This window comes from Hypoxylon trugodes, assembly GCF_022578975.1.
Source record: "Hypoxylon trugodes strain CBS 135444 unplaced genomic scaffold F4822scaffold_6, whole genome shotgun sequence".
In the NCBI taxonomy this organism is placed as follows: Eukaryota; Fungi; Ascomycota; class Sordariomycetes; order Xylariales; family Hypoxylaceae; genus Hypoxylon; species Hypoxylon trugodes.
This window is the reverse complement of record NW_026250021.1, coordinates 852542-873128: the sequence shown is the minus strand read 5'-3', so window position 1 is coordinate 873128 and position 20587 is coordinate 852542. Positions and strand designations below refer to the sequence as shown.

Genomic DNA, 20587 nt, shown 5'->3' with positions numbered 1-20587 from the left:
TTTCTTGTAAAGCGGTCCTTCGAGGACGAGTTTCAAGGTTTGCCGCTGCAGAAGAATCCTAATTGCTCCGATTGCGGTGTGTGTTCAAATAAGCCGACGTGTAGAAAGGTCAATCTGGCGTAGTAGTAGAGCTTGACCGATACGGGGGCGAAGCTTAGTTGGTCACAAGACACACAAGGCTAAGGGAAGAAAGGAAGCGAGGAAGCGAGATGATTGTAAGAGAAGGTCTCAAGCTGAAGCCGAAGCCGATGATAGACAAGGTGCGCAAAGAGACCCTTTGGGGATAAAACCCTAGAGAAGATCCATGGTGACGACGGGAAAAGAATAACGTGTTTTGGACAAAAATTGTGCGCAATCATTAATTCTTGAAGTTTGGTAGCTTTGCTGCATGACAAGGAAGAAAAATTGTATTGGAGGGATGAATTTCCTTCCAATTGCCAATTGACCGCGGGGCTCACCTGCAAAGAAAAAAAATAGAGAGAAAAAAAAAAAATTCTGCCAGGTTTACCTGGTCTAAATTTGTTACGCAAAATGGACCCTCTGGACCCTCAGCGACGGTTTAGTGGTTGTAAGTGGGTACCATTTAGTGGGTGCAAGCACGCTACGTGCTATGATTCTCGGTGGCAATCGCTGCGAACCAACGTCAGTACTACCTGTTGCGACTGCACCTGCTGCACCTGGGGTCTGCTGGGTGCCCCTACTGCGCAACCTACAACCTAGCTGACCTGTAACTTCTCAAGTGACCACTAAGCTTTAGGCTTCTCAGCCGCTATCCTCAATAATCCTCCGGTTATGTCTCATAGGCCCATACCGGTTTAGACAAGTTGTAAGTTTAGTGGGGGCCGTTACCGCCAATTCTCTTTATTTGGGGGTAGGCCGTTATTGGCTAAACCGCTCCTAAAATTGCCGACTTGATGCGGAATCTGCTTATTTCTTCTTATCTGCGTCTTTAAACTGTCCTGATCCGTTCGTCATTTCAAGCTGAAAGCACAAAATCGATTCCAATTTATATTCGTACATAATGTACCAAAGTATCTTAATTACCTCATATTGTTTTTGAGCTAATAAAATTGTCTGCATTTGTAACCTTATTATTTTATCTACCTAGGTATCAACAGAATCTCAGATTCCCATCTTTTCTCCAAGAGATCCAAGATGATAGATAAGTAGCCGTGCTATCAGATCTCGATGCCGGGAATTCCAGGCTGCAAGATCTGGTTGAGTCAGACGGCCAAACTTCAAGCCACATATGCTTAGTCATCAATAATTTCGTATACTCAATTTCATTTCTGAGACAACAATCATCATCACTATCACATTATGTATCTGAGTCACTAATAAATTAATTAACTTTGTATATGAGTTAGATTTTATCAACTTCGTATTGGTATATAATCATCTGTTGTAATTTACTTGTCAATTTGATATATTAATCATGCCCGAGATTGCCGAAGGTGAGACGAATTCATCACAAACCCCTATTCCACAAAATATTAAACAAACTACAGTCGCCCGCGTAACACACTTTCTCAGCAAACACCTAATCGGCAAGACCATCAGCAAAGTCACCGCCGTCGACGACGCCAACATCTACGGCAAAGTCGGTACCAGCGGTGCAGCATTCCAAGATGCTCTCACGGGGAAGAAAGTCCTCGATGTCGGACGTCAGGGGAAATATTTCTGGATTATTTTGTCTAGTCCCCCGCATCCCGTGATGCACCTGGGCATGACGGGATGGATTAATATTCGTGGGATACAAACGGGGTACACACGGTATTTGGAACGTACCGGCGGTGCCGATAAAGAGCAATGGCCGCCGAAATTCTGGAAATTCCATCTGGAAACGGATAGCGATCCGAAAGTCGAAGTCGCATTCACGGACCCCCGCCGCTTTGGACGCGTGAGGCTTGTCGATTGTCCCGGGAAGGAAATTCGGCAGCACACGCCGTTAGTTGAGAACGGTCCGGATCCTGTGGTTGATGTGGATGTATTTACGGAGAAGTACTTACGGGAGAAGACGCGCGGTAGACACGTGCCTATTAAGGCATTCCTGCTAGACCAGGCGATGATTAGCGGGATTGGGAATTGGGTCGGCGATGAAATTTTGTATCAGGCGAAGCTGCATCCGGAGCAGTACAGCGACGATTTCTCTGATGCTGATATTAGTACACTGTACAAGGCAATTAAGTACGTGTGCGATACCGCAGTTGAGAAACTCGGGGACTCAGACCAGTTTCCCGAAGACTGGATGTTCAAATACCGGTGGGACAAGGGCAAAAAAGACTCGGCGATGGCGCTACCAAACGGAGAGAAGATTACGCATATCAAGGTCGGTGGAAGGACGAGTTGTATAGTGCCGACTGTGCAGAAGAAGAGGGGACGTACTACTATAGACGATGTTAAGGAGGAATCCGCAGTGCCGGACGGGGAAAAAGAGAGTCGATTTTTCAAGGGCAAGAAAAAGGAACAGACGAATGGGAAAGTGAAAACAGAAGTGGATGTGGAGGAAGAAGAGCGTCCGGTTAAGAAGGTCAAGACTGCGAAATCAAAGCCAATTAAACGGGAGGATGAAGAGGAAGATGGGGAAGAAGGTGAAACAAAACTTGCCGTAAGAACGTCGCGGAAATCCGACAAGAAAGATAAAGGAAAGGAGTCGGTTGAGCCCCCATTAGATGGTTCTAGGAGGCGCTCAGATAGACTAAGAACGCGTAGTTAGAATTGAGCCGAGGCAATTATATTCATAGTGTGTATTAATGGTGTTGGGGGCATATAGTATCTACCTTGGTGTTCTGTGAAACATGTGGTTTATAACGAATCAGATCTTCTACCCACATCGACGCCTATTTAGAAACCTAGACAATTATATAATGACCACCAACTAGACGAGAACGTCCACCTTCAAACGCATATTTCAATACTACATGGCTTACAGTCAAAGCTCGCCTTGGTGTACTAAGGTATATATATCTTTTCTCTTGACCTCTATGGTATTAATGTATCACGCAGCAGTTTTACCAGGCTTCCAACTATCCATATGACAGAGCGAATAGCATAGGTACCGGAGACGGCGAGGATCAAAACACAACACCACCATCACGACAACGAGCATTACCCTCTCACGCCAGACCAACAAACACAATACCTACCACTCAATCAAATCAACGCATTCATATCATATCATTCTCGCATCTTCAACATTCAAACTAATCTCATTAGTCTATCAACAGACGACCATCTCGACTGGCAGACATAATCCCATCAACCTGTCATTTGCAATTCTAGCCTACAAGAATTAATCATTTAACGTAAATTTATTTCGTTTGTTGCGCCTTTGGGTATGCTACTTGAAAAAAACAGATCTATGAAGAAAAAAATTACAATTCATCATGGTCCGTCGACGGTTCGTCGTCATCTGCGGCACCACCGGCACCGCCGTACAACTTAGACGTAATTGGGTAAGCGACGTTCGAGAGCTTCTCCTTCTGCTCCTCGAAGTCCTCGGCGGCCGCCGTAGCGGCGTTCTCGTCGAGCCAATCCGTGGTCTCCTTCACGGCATCAAGGATCTAATTCGTAAGTTAGTATATAGTTGCTTAAAATGAGACGGTAATGGGAATCAACTTACAGTTTCCTTGTCTTCCTCATCAATCTTGCCACCAAGACCATCCTCGTCGTTAACTTGGTTCTTTAGGTTGAAGGCATAGTTCTCCAGGCCATTTCGAGCTTCAATACGCTCACGAGTAGCCTTGTCTTCCTCGGCAAATTTCTCAGCCTCGGCGACCATACGTTCGATTTCCTCCTGGCTAAGTCTGCCCTTATCGTTTGTGATGGTGACAGACTCCTTGTTGCCAGTGCCCTTGTCGTGGGCAGACACCTTGAGAATACCGTTGGCGTCCAACTCGAAGGAAACCTCAATCTGAGGAACACCACGAGGTGCGGGAGGAATGTTGGTAAGCTCGAACTTTCCGAGCAAGTTGTTGTCCTTAGTCATGGATCGTTCACCCTCGAAAACCTGGATCAAGACGACGGGCTGGTTGTCGGCAGCGGTAGAGAAGATCTGACTCTTGCGGGTTGGGATGGGCGTGTTGCGGGGAATCAGCTTAGTCATAACGCCACCGGTGGTTTCGATACCAAGAGTCAACGGGTTAACATCCATGAGGACGACTTCGGTAGCGCCTTCATCACCAGAGAGAACACCAGCTTGAACAGCAGCACCGAAAGCAACGGCCTCGTCGGGGTTAATACCCTTGCTAGCCGGCTTGCCATTGAAGAACTCCTCGAGAAGAGCCTGGACCTTGGGAATACGGGTAGAACCACCGACTAGAACGACGTCGTCAATTTCGTCCTTCTTGACCTTAGCGTCATCTAGGACCTGCTTAACGGGCTTGAGAGTTCGCTTAAAAAGGTCGATGTTGAGCTCTTCGAACTTGGCCCGGGTAAGAGTCTCGGAGAAATCCTTGCCCTCGAAGAAAGCTTCGATTTCGATACGAGTGGACATCTGCGACGATAGGGTTCGCTTCGCCTTTTCGGCTTCACGCTTCAATTTACCCATAGCCTTAAGATCCTTGGTGATGTCGACCGAGTTCTTCTTGTTGTAGGCCTTGGCCAAGTGGTTGATGATTCGCTGATCGAAATCCTCACCACCGAGATGGGTATCACCAGCAGTAGCCAAGACTTCGAAAACGCCGTCCTCGATAGAGAGAAGGGAGACATCGAAAGTACCACCACCAAGATCGTAGACAATGATGTGACGCTCACCGCCAGACTTGTCTAGACCATAGGCAATAGCAGCCGCAGTAGGCTCGTTGACAATTCGGAGCACATTAAGGCCAGCAATTACACCGGCGTCCTTAGTAGCTTGTCTCTGGTTGTCATTGAAGTAGGCGGGGACAGTGACGACGGCGTGGGTAACCTTCTTGCCCAAGTAGGACTCGGCAACCTCCTTCATTTTACCTAGGATAACGGCTGAGATTTCTTCGGGGGTGAACTTCTTGGTGGCACCCTGGAATTCGACTTGGACGACGGGCTTGCCATCTTGTTGGATGACCTTGTAGGGGAAATGCTTGATATCGTTTTGGACTTCTTTCTCGCCCCACTTTCGACCAATGAATCGTCTGGAAACGGGAGTGTTAGCTATGAGTTTATCTTCAACGAGGGAGCTTGGATATGGCTTACTTGACGTCGTAGACAGTGTTTGTGGGGTTGGAGGCCGCTTGTTGTTTAGCGGCGTCTCCTACTAATCGTTCTTCCTCGGTGAAGGCTACGTATGATGGGGTGATTCGGTTTCCCTGATCGTTGACGAGAATTTCAACCTTTCCTTGTTGCATCACACCAACGCAAGAGTATGTGGTTCCTAAATCCTATACAGCGTAATTAGTTAAAAAGGGGGACTCCTAAAAAGGTACGAGCAAGCCCATATTGGGGGTCTTTTTGGTGTACTTACAATACCGATAACAGTGCCATAGTCGGCAACGTCGTCCGCTCTCGCAGTTCCGACGAATGCTAAAGGACTAAAGAGAAGAAGGCTCCAGGCTATCATGCCAAAGGCGATAGCCCAGTAGCTCTGAGAACGAGCCATGGTGAAGGGATGGCTCTGTCGCAATCCGGGTAGACGCAGATTTGGAGGAAAATGACAGAAAAAGTGATAGAATTAAAATGATTAAGCCACCAGAATGCCCTGTAACCTCTCTCGGTTGGCGGGGTACGGCACTGAAAAAAGAGAAATTCGTCGAAGACTATGCGAGAAAAAAATTAGGAGAAGAATTTGTCAGGACAATGGCGTGTCTGCGAAATTCTTATATGGGTACAAGAAAATAGTTCAAAGATGAAGTTGCCAGCTTGCAAGAGAACACATTGCAATAAAGTGTGGGTCAGGCGCCAAGTATCCAACGAATGCAAGGTGTCTAACTAGAGGGTGTTCGGTTTGGTGCATGACCTAGTCAACTTAGTTCCCCCAAATCTAGTGATTGTGTACCTAAAAATTGCTCGAATATACTGAGCAATCACTATATCTATACCTAAATTACAGCGGCATTCACTAGTGATTGTCTGTATCTACCTGGAAGTGCCGACTTTCTATCATCAAAACTTAAAAACATTTAGTGAGTATATATACATTTGTAGCAAATAGAATATGTGATAGAATGTACACATATGTACCCTGGTCGATTTCTATTGACTGGAACCTTCTTTTTATCTCGAGCGGACTCGAGCAAAAGCCAGATTGCCCCAACTTTGCTGTGCGGTCCGTCCAACGAAGTCTTTTTTTCGGAGCCCCAGCCCCACTGAACTGCGGGACAATCCCTGCTAGTCCCTCTAAAACTCTTAACCAAACTGCTAGAAGCCATGACGATGCCCCGTTTCTAGTGCCCTATAATACCTAGAATATTGTAGGAATAACTTTCTAAAGTAACATCAAGTGGCGGATTAGTGACACATTTAGATGTGATTCATACGACCTCCTATCAAAAAGGCCAGATTTTATTTATTGTAGACAATTTGTTACTCACAATTGTTGCCACCTTGGTAAGAGATCTGTCCCTTTATATTCCTCTAGTTAACATGTATACAGATATATGCATTTACGTATAGCTATTCTACAAGAGATAATTAGATATTATACGTACACATCTACATATACGGTAGGTATCATTCATTTCATCTAAATAGAGTGCGGCTGGTATTCAATATGGGGGCCTCAAACGTGGCATAGCACCTCAGTGTATTATATCTATGTAGGTATATAGCAATGCGACGCTCTCATTCCAATAACCCCGCGGCCACCGTCTCACCTCCGCTTCTTAATACAACTCGCTGGCCCTCTTCCAAAGGTACTTCAGTCCCCATCTTAACTACTACCCTCGCGACGCTTGCCGGCTTCACAATCCTGGGTTTCTTTTTCAATACCGTACCTTTCGCCTTATCGAGAAGTGCCGGTATCTCCAAGATCTGCCCTGCCGCATGAAGGCGACCCCGATGAACATCCACTTGCATAGGCATCAGAATATCAAACGCAAGAACCTTGACCGTAAACGTATCAATGCACGTAATTGGCTGTTTCGTGTCGCAAATGATATCTCCGGCGCGTACGTGGATTGGGTCGATATTGCTCAGGTGAATGACAACATTCTGGCCCGCCACAGCCCATTCCACCGGTTCTTCGTCGAGCTCTAAGGACTTAACATAGGCCTTCTCCCCACTAGGTTGGACCAAAAGCGCATCGCCCGCCTGCAGTGACCCAGCATCTATCCTTCCTGATACCGTCACCGGACTTTGTGTAGACCGATAGACTTCAGAGATAGTTAGGCGTAGCGGCTTGTGCAACGCTCGAGCCATTGGCTCCGAGCTCTCCAATTCCTCAACTAACGTTTTTCCGTCGTACCAGCTAGCGTCTGCGTCCGTGGACTTGTGTACTATGTTGTCTCCTTGTAAACCGGAAACGGGAACAAAACTGACGTTTTTGAGTTGAAATCCCGTTGCTGTTAAGAAACCGGATACTTGTTGCGAGATCTCGTCGAAGCGTTCTCGGGACCATCCGACTGTGTCCAGCTTGTTAACGGCGACAATTATACGCGATACCCCCATGCTACGAAGAAGTAGGGCGTGTTCCCTTGTTTGACCCTTGAGACCCGCCTCGAAGGCTCCGGTCGTCGCGTCAACCACCAAGATAGCGAAGTCCGCCTGACTCGCGCCCGCTATCATATTCGGAATAAAATCGCGGTGACCAGGCGCATCCAAAATAGTAAACGATGTGTTGTCCGTCTCGAACTTGTTTGTCGCAATGTCGATAGTTACACCCCTTGATCGTTCTTCTGACCGTTGATCCAACACCCATGCGAGCGCGAATGAGGATTTCCCTATACTTTCTGCTTCCTTACGGTATTTTTGTATTGTTCTTTGATCCACAACGTTGAGATCCAATAGTAACCGCCCCATCAGGGTGCTCTTGCCAGCGTCCACATGCCCTTTCCATGAATTAGCAAAGAGACTGTAAATATAGTAGTCGTCTGTAGTCCTTACCGACAACCACGAAACTTGCACTTTTCTTGCTTTTTGTTTTCTCGAACTCCTTTAGGACGTCGAGGTTCTTGCTCTTAGGTAGCGGGGTGTCGTCAATCTTCAGGCCTTTTATGCCGTCTGAAGTTGAGTCACTCTTCCCCCCCACATCGACCTTCTTCTTGCTTGTATTAGCCGCATTCTTCTTGCCGCTTGCTGATCCCAAAATATTAGTATGCCTATCTCATCACCTTCTTCGCTAAGAGCGAACCTTGGGACTGTGCTGTCAACACTACATCATCCGGACTTGGCGCTGAAAAGGCGTCAGCTATTGACGAAGTCAAATTCATGTAAGGGAACGGGTAATATCTTGGCACGCGCGTGGCAGAACTGCTAGCGGAGCCGAGGAGGGCTTGGGCAAAGGGTGATGGGGCAGCAGTCTCGACGGGCGCGGCCATCCGCGAAAGGTCCGCAGGTACATATGAATCCGGAAGCCCATCCACAGGTTTTTCGATATGAGTTCGAGTCGGTTCTTCTCTTGCGACATGATGTTGGGTTTCTTTTATATGACCGGAAACATTGGGCGCGGATGCGTTTGTAAGGCTCGCAATATCCTTGGGAGCTGCGGTAGATGGCCGGACATTCTCTTTACTGGGGTTTTCCGCCTTCGGTACGGTAGAGAGGTTGCTTAATTTCTCGGTTGCCTCGTGGAGCCGTCCGTCTCCCGATTTCTGTTCTTCCGCTTTCTTCTTGCGCGCCGCAGCAAGAGCCTGAAGCTTAGACATTTTACCACCTGTACTGGCGCCTCCGAGTAACCCGCCCTGTATATGCAGGGGCGCAATAAATCTGGTCTCCCGATCTTTAGGAATATTCAACCAGGGCATATCGCTGAAAAAGTCGGAAAAAGAGACGCGTTTTTGGAAGGTTTCGCATTCACTAACTACTGCGATTACCGTTAGTATGTCGACCGAAGGAAAATGTTCGATACATATATGCTCGAAACGCACCTGGTACCATGGGATGATGTAGCCCTGCGACTGATATATCTCCTCGTGTGTTATGTTGGCGATGATGAGAGGTGATGATGGGAGAGTAAGGAAACGTGTACCTACCTCCGGCCTTCTTTTTGTTTGCGGGCGCGATGAATTTGGAAACCAAATAGGTTACGGACTTGTCGACGTCGTAGTAGTAATGCCATAGCGCCTCTTGTATTTGTTGGGTTGTGACTTTTGTCGATTCAGTTCCAAGCGCGGCTCGAATTTGGGCTGTACCGGCGTCCATCTGGGCTTTATTAGGATATGATTAGTATGGATAGGCAATCGGTGGCCTCGTGCAATAAACACGCACCCTTGTCCTCTGGGCTTAACTCTTCTCCCTCATCTGAGTATCCTTCTCCTTCGTATTCGTCGAGATCATTCTCGTAATCGTAATTACGATATGCTTGATGGCGGGACATTGTGTTGTCGACTGAGGCAACCAAGGAGTATGTTAGAAAAAAATAAGGATTTGAAGGTGGATTATGAATGTATATGCGTTATAAAAAGATGTATCGATCTTTAAAGGCGTGTCTATTCATTAGTTTAATCAAAATGAGGTTTGACGATACGACACGAGATTTGACTGTATCCGGAAGATCCAATGTCAAAAATGACGTTGTACAACAAAGGCGGGGCAGGAGGGGTGCTCTTTTTGTGTACCTTATGTAGCTACTACCTAGGTACCTAGGTAATGTACTGTGCGCTAAATGTACTAATGCCTTTATCTTATCAGCTCTTCAACACTTTGACGAGTGACGTAACCGGATGTTTAAGAGGATCAGTCCGTGCTTGATTTTGTACATGTAGATACATGTATCGGACGGACGTACCGTACATATACCCACATCGATGCATATATACGTTCGCCTAGATGCAAAATGCTACATCTCAACGCCTACGGATTAATTCACAAATGCCCGTATATTCATACTATTCCCGTAGATTTCGCTTAGTTGACTCAATCTTGGTTAGATTGGTGGATATCTCTATTAAGATTCGGAGACGACCCGGTTAAGAACACTATTAATCCTATCTCCACCCAGTAGTAGCTGATAACCCTCACCCATGCTTTTCTTACTTCTCTTACAGATCAATCAAACTTTCTTCTATCGCGGGCTGCTGAGGAACGTGTTGAGGGGCAGCAGGGAATGAGTCCTGCGTAAATCTAGAATACCCCGGACCACTTGTCTGGTATGCTTGGGGTGCCCGGTCAGCATGTTGCTGTTGTTGCTGCTGCTGATGCCAATATAACTGCGGTGCTTGTTGGTTGGATGGCTGGTACTGCTGGGACGGCTGAGATGGCTGTACGGGAAGCGAAGCGGGAGTGGGAGGGACAGATTGCCCTGCGTAGTTTAAGTTGTGCTGAAGGTTAGGGTACGGTGATGGCGCTGGCGCTGGTTCTGGGGGGATGCTTGGTGTAGCACGGTCGTTGTTCGATTGTGAGTTATTATAGTAATAAGCCACGTTAGGGTCAGTGGCTGATGTCCCAACTGTCTCAGTGACCCTGTTAAGTGGGGTTTGTGGAGAAGGTTGAGGTACGTGGCTCGGTTGTGGGGGAGGTTCGCTGGAAGCAAAAGTTGCTTGTTGAGGGTATTGTGCTGGCGCGGATGGTCCTTGATGTTTCTGCCAACTGTCGCTTCTTTGGACTGTATGCTGCGGATATTGGCCGTTCGGGGGCCCTGATACGGATCCTCGCTTATCGTAACCCGTAAATTGCTGTGGCGGACCTTGTTGAATATGATGGTATTGATGGCCGACTGGTGTTCTGCTAGTATCTGGAACCTGTTCGCCTGTGTAGAAATTCTCTGCTGATGTAGAAGCCCTGGCTGCGGCCGACTCGATTGGAGGGTATGGGCTCGCCTGCTGTCCGGAACTAGGTAAACCGTAGCCACCAATACTGTGTTGGCTGTAGGCTTTTGAGAGACGCTCCTCTAGCATCCTATCATAATATCGAACTACGGTAGATAGTTTGGCATGTAAGTCGAGAAGCGTATCTATTGGATGGTTAGCGAGAATATTGTACCTCAAATTTGCAAAACATGAGTAAACCTACCGTGCTTGCTCATTGTTTCGCCATATGTACGTGCCAGTTTCGGCCTCAACGTCCCAATAGAATCGTAAAGCTCCTGAATCTGCGGTTCCCTGAGGATCGTTCCGGGTGGCTGAGTCTGCAACCTGTCAACTAACGTCGAGAAAAGGTTGATGTTTTCGGCCTCGACAGGAGTAAGCTCATAATCGTTCTTCGGCAATGCAAATGAAGTAGTCGACGCGTTTTCAGACCCGTTCGTATGTTGCTTTAGCGCTGCGGAATGCTTTTGCTTCTGCTCTTCCATGTCTGCCAAAGACGCGGCGATGGCAGCTTTCAGGTCATCGTCCTCTTCCTCAGCCGTCCCTACTACTGCAGGTGAATGGACATCAGCGACAGCACGCGATGCCGGAGGAGTGTTATGCGACGGGGGAGCGTAGCCCCTTGAATGACCCTGAACTTCCTCTAGACTCATAGCTAAAGCCTTCTTGAGATCTTCGTCAAACGCGTCATCGACCCGGGCGTCTCGAGGTTGCATGGCGGAGGAACTGCGATTCTTGTGGGGGAATGTTGGGGTCGTGGGGGAGAGCTCATGCCTACTGAGACCGCCTCTATTGGATCGGTCCGTTAGCTTGGCATAGCAACCGTCGTCAACTCGTACTGGCTGCATGATCCCTAGATGTGGTAAAGGAAGCGTCTTGGTGGAACATTGCTGGTCGAAGCAGTTACCGCAATTGCGACAATGATGCTTACGGTTCGTGAAGGTAAACGGGGTGCGGCAGCGCATACACACATCGGAATCGATCCACTCTGGAGGCTATCATAAACTAATCAGCTTCGTCAAAAACGAAGGGGATCGGTCGGCATAGAAGGCCGACTGGCGCAATACATACGGCGCTGCTGTCAATCATACTGCTTGCCACAGTTGTCCGGGGAGGGAACTGAAATCCTTCTCTCTGCAGGGCTCTATACGTCTCCTCGATGTACTTCAGGTCATAACGACCCTCGGTAGCGGCAGCCCAGGATTGTATCAACTCTAAAATCTTGGCTCGAACCTCGAGGTTTACGGCGGCGGGACCGACTGCGTGGATGAGGGACACTAGATTATCCATGAACTCTCTGGAGGCAATCTCGACGAGGAAATGGGAGCCGCCATTCTTAACGCAGGTGTCTGTCAACTAAGCTATATATTAGCATCGCGTTGAATGCGCCGCGGGTATGAGATACGGAGAGGAGGACTAGTCGTACGTTTAATGCGCTTAGCTGGGTGTTGGGGTTCTTATTGCCAATACGACGCTTCAGCGAGCGCATCGCCTCCTTGGGTTGTACTGTCTTGGATCTAATGACATCGGATATTTCGAGATTAAGCGGAATGTCCTCTCTGGTTTCAAAATTATCATTAGCGCCATTCTGAGGCTTTGGAGATGGGCATGACATACAAACTACTCCCAGTTGCTTTGTCAATCTGCTCATCCAAGGCGCTATTGGCCGAGGACGACCACCAACCTCCCATCATGATGCGCGAACGATGAGTGGTAATTGTAATAATCTGGGGGTTCTTGATCTATGAGCAGAAGGTAACAGGCGGGGTTTGAAATGATAATTACGCGGTTTCACATCAAGATATTCAACGATATGTGAGTGTTGGTACAAGTTGATGGCGAAGATGATGTTTGGTGATTTAATGATTAGGATGTAGGTACTGTATTAATGATGGAGCATAATGATTCGCTGTATGTTCCACCCAGGCACTACCTTAGGTAGGTACCTTCCTAGGTACCTAAGTAGACGTATTAGGCTACCATAGTTCGTCTACGTTCCGCCTCAGCGTCTCAGCTACATGTACGTAAACTGACTCCACTAGCTTTACAGGGATGCCCCTCAAGAACTAAGCTAAGTTCTTCCTAGTAGCCTACCTAAGCTGCCTAGCCGCTTAATTTGGTGTGCTTGATGGATTAGGTAAGCCTCTCCAACATCACCTGCTCTTCGACGTCAGATACCTAGGTACATACCTGAGTAACCTTTAACCTTCAAATTACAAGGTAAAGTTTGTACTCGCATCCTTACGTAATACCTACCGAATTTCAAAAACTTCCAATCAAACACATCATCTTAGAGCGCGTATCTCGAAAGTTTCATCCCATAAATATATTGATACCTCGATCAACAACTTCACAGATGCTGGTTACGCATCCAACAAGCAGGCCGTTCGGTCAAACTCTTCTTTTCATATATCCTTAGAGTTAATACAGTGGTTGATTTATCGTCGTTGATTTTTTCATTCCCACTTACTTATTGGTTTTTACGGATCCTTTCTTACTTATTACAGTGCCCTTCTTTGTTCCTTTCAGCCTTCCGTTCCCGTCTCTGAACCTTTTTCCCACGTTCACACATCCCGCCAATACGCTGAAAGAATGCAGAACCATTCCAATCCTCGGCCTCAGAATAGCAACAGTATATAAGACCCGCATTCCGTTTTCGCTTCTATCTCGAGTGCATCCTTTCATACGTTTTTTAAACGAAATTACAAATCTAACGCTAACCTATTCAGTAATCCATTGCTTTTGTGCTAACCCCACGTTGTTGAGCTACCATCTATTCATTCCCGATTATTCTCAACGAACCACCGTCTGATAACTGAAATATTCCCCGTCCACCTACCGACATGGTAACAAGCGCCATGAGTTCCGTTGCCTTTACGACGACCTCGCCGTCCGCTGGAATCGGCCCGCAAGGTACGATGGCTTCCGTTGCGAATGGCAACTATAGAGCTACCGCCGATGGAGGCAGCAAGTACGTAGCTAATGGAAGCTCGGGTTCGGGTTCGGGTTCAGGAAGGATGCCTTTTCGCCATATAAATGACTTAGTTTCCGTTGAGGTCTACCTCGACCCTCACACTCCACTTCGGAAAATGCTCGAGGTTGGCGATACTCACATGCGCCAAGCGACGACTTTCCGCGACTTCAAGCGCCCGGATCTCGCGTTACAGGAGTATATTAAAGCTTTCACGATCGCTGTTGATAAGATTCCTAGGCACAAGGACTACCCATCTATGAAAACCGACCGGGGAGATCTAAATCGTTTATACAATGCTCTTAAGATGAAGATTACTACCAATGGCGCTGCTTTCGATCAGATCAAAGAGGATATTAAGGAAGATAATAAGCGAAGTGGAGTGCAGCCGACGGTGGCCTCACAACCCCCCGATGACGCTACCACCCTGACCCGGCCTGGTTCGTCTTCAAGGGCGCAGGCGCCCGTTCGAACCAACGGGTCTACAGATCTAGGGAATGCTGGACTTGGCAAGGAACACGACAGACTAGTCAAGGAAAACGCCGGGCAGAGTGCGAATAACAATGCTGGTGCAGTGTTTAAATCGAAACCACCAGTACACCCGAAGCCTCAGGCATTACACGGTAACGCCATAACACAGACCTCGAAGGCCAGCCCGGAAGACCTTACCGATCGTTTTGCGCGGTTACGCGATACCCGAAAAGCTGGGAATTCTGTACTAGCCATGCCCAAACTTCCGGAGGCAATTTATAGTCCCGCGAGAGGTACTGTGACGAGCGAGGTCGCTAACCTTCCATCGAGTACGCCACGCGGCATGTTTAGCCGAACGAATTCGACCGCATCAAGTCCCACCGTTTCCGCTCGGATACCAACGGACTTTCCAATCAGAACCTTGAGCAAAGAGCGGTTTGTTACCGCCCACTCATACGAAGCGACTCAATCGCCAATAACGCAAACTAACGTACGGATACCCGAGGGAGATACCATTACAGCTAGCGCGCTCGTAAATCTTACAAAACAGGGCTCTCCTAGTATTGAAATTCTCGTAATCGACGTCCGTGATCGCGAGTCTTTTGACGCGGGTCATATTAGTTCCACTAGGACAATTTGCATCGAGCCCGAGATTCTCATGCGAGAGAACATCTCTGCGGACGAAATAGTCGATAGTATGGTGCTTGCTCCACCAAACGAGATTGCTGCGCTTGAGCAGCGCGATCGAGTTGATTTGATTGTTATCTATAATGAAGACAGCACTTCGATTCCGACTAGGATAACCGGCAACCCCTCAGAAATGGTTCTACGCAATTTATGGCAAGCATTATCATATTATAACTATAATAAACCCCTTAAGGGTAGCCTCAAGCTATTAAGCGGTGGTCTAAGCTCGTGGGTGTACGAATATGGATACCAATCTCTCGAGACTTCTAGCACAGTATCAGATATATATCCTCAAAGCAAGAGTTCGGCTCGAAGATATCGAAGCAAGACCAAGACACTTAGCCGAGATGAGATTAACCATTTCGAGGACATTATCAAAAAGGATCAGACAGGGGCGTCTGACTTTGACTATGCTAAGACTAGGGAAGACTTCATACGGCGGTTTCCGAGCATAACAGGTGCCCCCGAATCAATGACTTCTCCCGTAGTTCCATATGAGGGAGATTACTTTGATGGTATATCGCCTGCACCCCCAAGGAGACCGGCGCCTGCTATCCCAAGAGTAAGATATAGTGGATTGGACTCTAGGGATGACTCAAGCATTGGCGGCGTGGCCATGGCAGCCTCTGCCACTCCTCTGGTTTTATTAACCGGGCTAATCAATCCTGGTACTGCATGCTACTGCAATACTACTATACAGGCGCTGCTCGCGTCACCCGGATTCGTTGAAGATTTTGTTGACCCAGCATTTCCCGAAAACTGGCGTGCCTCGGAGGTGAAAGAGCCCACGCGCCCGCAATTGTTGGCCAAGATAATGAAGAACTTGTTTTTATGGATGAGAAGGCGGCAATTCAAAGTAATGAGACCCGAAACGCTCATGGTATGTTAATCGCGCCCCCAATAACCTCTAGACTCGTACTGACCGGTATTAAAGCATTATTTACGCGCTATACACGAGGGATACGTAAATGGAAACCAGCGTATGCGACTTGGCGATGGTAATCAGCACGATGTTGACGAATTGACACTTTTCATATTCGGCCAACTTGCGTCCGAGACTAACATAGCGATCACCAAAATTATGGTGGCACAGCCAGATGCACCAGCAGGTCCGCACCGGGAAGTCGTCCAGGAGACAATTCATAGATCTTGGCAGCTCTTTACTGGCGATGATGGGGCCTCGTTTATAGACAAGCATTTTGGGTACACACAGGTAGACGTAAGGCATTGTACCAAATGTCAGACTCGCGTCGTACTTTCTTCACACGACCGCACATTGTACCTTACCCCTAAGCCACCACGAGCGACCATATTCGGAGCCTTTAGGGATGAAATATTCAACACCGAAGAAATCGAAGTCAATTGTGACAAGCAGGGTTGCGGGGGAACAAGGGGTGTAGTACAGCGCCGACTAGCGAGACACCCACCCTTGCTTCGCGTATACATCAGGAGGACGCCCTTCACCTTCAATGTGGAGAATCGCTTTAAGAAGAGTTCAACGCCAGTAGATTTCCCTTTGGAATTCGACCCCGCGGAGTTTGCCCTAGACGTGGGTCAGCGGGAAGCCGCCGCCTCAGTTTTACAACACCATTCTAGCGCCAATGAAGGGTTTACTTATGACGATGGTTTGCGCGGTAAACCAAAGTACGTGCTTTACGCCGTTCAGGTCCACCAGGGCAAGTCGCTTGATGGTGGCCATTATTGGGCCTGGGTCAGAGATAAGGAAAACACTACCAAGTGGATCCGGGTTGAGGATGACAAGGTCAATAGCTACGCAGCGTCTGCATGGGATAGGACACATCAAGACTTACAGAATTGCCCGCGAGATGTTACACCAATGCAGCTTTGGTACAAGCGGGATGATATTAAATGGGAATATCCAGTGCAGCCGATTCATGAGCTGTTGCCCGAGAAAAAGTAGTCTTAATAATTGAGACGAGATATTCCGGCGGCTGGAGATAACGGGATATTACTACATGCCGTCCTGGCGTGAATAGTATTATGGCTGCTGGAAACGTCTGGAAAGCATCGGCATATTGCCACGATTAACGAATTATAGAAGGGGCGGGTGGTGTTTTCCAATGGCTTATTCACCCCTCCTCTACATGCATGATCCCCAAGGCGAAGTACATATATACGTGGCTACGAGTGGGGTGTGGGATGTTGCATATGAAAACGGAGTTGTATCTGGGAGCGAGGCCTTGTATATATCTACCGCATATATATCGAGGACGTGTTTGGTTATATGCCGACTTGCTCTCTTCGTTTGGAGTAGTTAGTTGTCTTGTTTTCTTGCTTTTTGCTACTGATGTAGAGAAGAGGAATTGCTACGCATATACCCCATAGTCAATTTAATATGTGCTTGCTCGAGTTTTGAATGTGCTGACTTAAAATATGATGTGAAATATGATGGAAATACTTCGAGATCTAAAAGCTCAGAAATAAGCTCAGAAATACGCAAATTATGTAAACATTTTCTATTCACGATCCGAGTAAACAGATATTCTTGACCTATTCATAATGCCACATGTGAGATGAGTCTAAACAAGCCCGATCTTATTATACCCTTTATCTGCCTTGAAACCATATCCGATATAACACAAGTCTTGCATGCCATGGGATTAATAACATATAAGAATACCTAGGTAATAGCATACTGGTACAGAGAGTAAGTAATGATACAGAGGCCTGGATCCCTTGAAACCCTTTGAAAACCGAGGAACCTATTCGCAAGGAAGTCTGTAGTTTAGCATATTACGACGTCCGCTTGAAACACTCCTGGATCTGCTTCTTGTATGCGTCTCTTATCGCCCGTCGGTTTACTTTTTGTGTTGCTGTGACAAGACCCTATTGCATTATATTAGCATTGGAAATTAGAGAGGCATCGGGGGAAAACAACTTACACTAGCAGGCGTCCACTCCTCCTCCACCAGCACAACACCAACCACCATCTCCAAACCCGTAAGTCCAGCCTTCTTGCCAACAGCTATTAGGTCCTTATGCACAGCATCCAAGATCTTCGGATCAGAATGCTCGTGCGCGTGATCCACACCCAACTTCTTCGCCAACTCAGCGAGGGGCTTCTCATTGGGACTCACAACCGCAATAGCGCGAGCATGGTCGCTGTCACCGTGCACCATGAGATTATGTACATATTCGCTTCCGCGGTACACAGCTTCTAGTTTCTCAAGCGCGATATACTCGCCGCCCTGCATTTTAACGAGGTTCTTGACGCGGTCCACGATCTTGATATGTCCGATAGAATCGATCTCGCCGATATCTCCGGTTCGGAACCACCCGTCTGACGTAAACGCCTTTTCGGTTTCTTCCGGGTTTTTGTAGTACTCCTTGCAGACAGGCGGTCCGCGGAGTAGAATCTCGCCTTGTGGTGGGTTACTCTTTGCGTCGTAGCCTAGGTCCGGTAGACTGGCGAGTTTGACTTCTAGGGAGGCGGGGACTGGTCCGATGGTGTTGGGTGTCCATTGTAAGGGGCAGCCGAGAGCGCCGTTGGCGCAGGTTTCGGTTAGACCGTAGCCTGTGATCATTGGTGCGAGCACAAGACTCACGAATTGTCTTGTGCCGTCTGAAATGCCACTAGCTCCGTTGAAAAGGAATCTCACTCTTCCACCCGTCGAACTGCGAACCTTGTTGAATACCAAAGCATCTAGTAGTCCACCGCCAGGTAGACCGGTGGCCACAAGCATGGATTTCAGGTTGTAGGCACCCCAGAAGAGATTCCTGGTTAGCATACCGCCAGAGTTGACCTTCGCTTCTACACCTTTTCGTATTGTCTCCCAAATTTGAGGTACACCAACCATGATAGTGGGTGCAAGCTCACGCATATCACCAGCGCAATTTCGTGTTGACGAATCAGCTAGTGTGCGAGGAGACCCGTAACCTAATGTGCCACCAATAAAAAAGACGATATGTTCTAGTGCCATCTCCAAGATGTGTGCGAGAGGAAGGTATGCTAGGACGGAGTCTATAGGCGAAACAGCCTCCTCGACAACGCTGTAAAGACCAGTAATACCCGCGACAATGCCTTCGTGAGTGATTGGTACACCCTTTGGCGTTCCCGAAGAACCTGATGTGTACATAATACAGCACATGTCAGTGGGTTTCGGCGGCACTGCATCTATGGGATTTTCCTCGCCCAAGGAGACGAGATCAGAATAGGAGATAATGGTAAGGTGGGAATTCGCGGATTTGAAATCTTCCAATTCTTTGTCGGATATGGGGATGTTCGACGAGTCATTGTAGACTAGAATTCTGACGTCTTTCGCGGTTTTTAATGGGCGGCTTGTGGTTTTTAATAGGTGAGGATCGGTGTAGATGGCTTTCGCGTTCGTCTGTGTTAGGGAGTATTCGACGGCGTCTGAACCGAGGGTATCGTATGCGGTTGCGATTGTGATGGATTGCGAGGCACAGCCATGTGCCATATTCAACCAATTCGCACTGGATATCGGATTTAGCAACTAGTGGTATTTTTGTGATACACACGTGCTCCCTTACCTCGTCGTAGCGAATATGTACATAACATCACTCGATTCTAGACCTAACTTCCTCAATCCGGCACCTGCATTTAGAGCCCTAGTTTTGTACTCGTTATAAGTGAGGAATGAGTAGGGTGATAACTCGAAATATGTCCATTGCTTTTCGACTTCCTTCTTGACTCCATCAACAACTTTTGGTACCTTTTTCGTCTCGGTGTGGGTTTTGATGAGTTTTCTTGAACCTATAGCATGTTTGTCGCCGAACTTATTCGCGCTATCGACTACAATATCCCATGTTGTGGTGATGTGAGGTGCTGGGCGGGTAACAAGTTCGTCTTTGGCCTTGATATGTCTGAATGGTTTTGTTTCACCTTCGACTTCTTCAGCGCCTGGAGCTTCGACCATAAACGGTGGTTTTTGTACCATGTAAAGAGGGAGTACGCCCTCGAATTGAGTTGCAAGGGCCATAATTAAGATGTAAAGTCTATTAGGATGTGTATGTTATGTCGAGGGTGAAGGACAGGGATGTATTATGTTGTGTTGACTCTATAAGGAAGATAAAGAGGGAGATAGGATGTAGGTAGGAGACGGAGTCGGAAACTTTTCAGCTGTGCTGCGTAGAGCTTGAGCTAGATACCTAGGTATTTTAAGTTGGATTTTAGACAGGGTTAAAGACGTCAGCGGGGCAACCTTTGCTACCTAAAGCTAGGGTCTAAATGAATGGTTCGCTAGGATAAGTAGTGTTAAATACATAAAACGACAAGGGTTTTCTTTCAGCGTCTGCTTTAGCTCGAATTAGAAGTTGAAATTTCGCGATGTTGGATACCATCGAAATTGTTTGCTACCTATACGTAAATGCATTTATTAGCGAGAAAAATGGCCGCCCGGAGCTCAACAACGATGTATTCCGAACAGATACCCCGGGAACTCCGTGCCTCGGTTTGTGTAGGTTGATAATCAGGAGTGCATTTATTTTGTGTAAGGTCAACTATCAAGGTCAAATGACAATCCTTACATTCTGGTCATCCATCCACATCTTCCTGCGCCTCATTGCAGCTGTCGTTCACGGCCGAGTATCGCGTTTTAGA

At 47.5% G+C, this 20587-nt stretch overlaps 6 protein-coding genes across 6 annotated transcripts; 2 read left to right on the top strand and 4 right to left on the bottom strand.

The window, feature by feature from the left end:
• The first annotated feature begins 1258 nt into the window (after positions 1-1258).
• Positions 1259-3051, top strand: F4822DRAFT_280485 (Formamidopyrimidine-DNA glycosylase N-terminal domain-containing protein). The gene is made up of 2 exons (XM_051454870.1): positions 1259-1454; positions 1509-3051. The coding sequence occupies exons 1-2, from the start codon at positions 1436-1438 to the stop codon at positions 2714-2716; spliced, it is 1227 nt and encodes a 408-aa protein (XP_051313154.1). The 5' UTR covers positions 1259-1435; the 3' UTR covers positions 2717-3051.
• F4822DRAFT_280480 (78 KDA glucose-regulated protein-like protein precursor) lies at positions 3046-5830 on the bottom strand. The gene is made up of 4 exons (XM_051454869.1): positions 5441-5830; positions 5173-5357; positions 3623-5111; positions 3046-3563 (listed from the first exon to the last, which is right to left on the bottom strand). The coding sequence occupies exons 1-4, from the start codon at positions 5573-5575 to the stop codon at positions 3375-3377; spliced, it is 1998 nt and encodes a 665-aa protein (XP_051313153.1). The 5' UTR covers positions 5576-5830; the 3' UTR covers positions 3046-3374.
• An 825-nt stretch (positions 5831-6655) lies between these two features.
• F4822DRAFT_406257 (P-loop containing nucleoside triphosphate hydrolase protein) lies at positions 6656-9644 on the bottom strand. Its single transcript, XM_051458385.1, has 5 exons — positions 9340-9644; positions 9105-9278; positions 8264-8305; positions 8017-8208; positions 6656-7961 (listed from the first exon to the last, which is right to left on the bottom strand). The coding sequence occupies exons 1-5, from the start codon at positions 9446-9448 to the stop codon at positions 6757-6759; spliced, it is 1722 nt and encodes a 573-aa protein (XP_051313152.1). The 5' UTR covers positions 9449-9644; the 3' UTR covers positions 6656-6756.
• Positions 9645-9810: 166 nt separating this feature from the next.
• F4822DRAFT_406249 (VHS domain-containing protein) lies at positions 9811-12757 on the bottom strand. Its single transcript, XM_051458384.1, has 5 exons — positions 12495-12757; positions 12304-12436; positions 11949-12233; positions 11083-11872; positions 9811-11023 (listed from the first exon to the last, which is right to left on the bottom strand). Exons 1-5 carry the CDS (start codon positions 12569-12571, stop codon positions 10113-10115), a joined length of 2196 nt encoding a protein of 731 aa, XP_051313151.1. The 5' UTR covers positions 12572-12757; the 3' UTR covers positions 9811-10112.
• A 345-nt stretch (positions 12758-13102) lies between these two features.
• F4822DRAFT_406248 (cysteine proteinase) lies at positions 13103-17377 on the top strand. Its single transcript, XM_051458383.1, has 2 exons — positions 13103-15886; positions 15941-17377. Exons 1-2 carry the CDS (start codon positions 13721-13723, stop codon positions 16925-16927), a joined length of 3153 nt encoding a protein of 1050 aa, XP_051313150.1. The 5' UTR covers positions 13103-13720; the 3' UTR covers positions 16928-17377.
• Positions 17378-17385: 8 nt separating this feature from the next.
• Positions 17386-20527, bottom strand: F4822DRAFT_406245 (long-chain-fatty-acid-CoA ligase). Its single transcript, XM_051458382.1, has 3 exons — positions 19519-20527; positions 17910-19461; positions 17386-17853 (listed from the first exon to the last, which is right to left on the bottom strand). The coding sequence occupies exons 1-3, from the start codon at positions 19965-19967 to the stop codon at positions 17761-17763; spliced, it is 2094 nt and encodes a 697-aa protein (XP_051313149.1). The 5' UTR covers positions 19968-20527; the 3' UTR covers positions 17386-17760.
• Between the last annotated feature and the right edge of the window lie 60 nt (positions 20528-20587).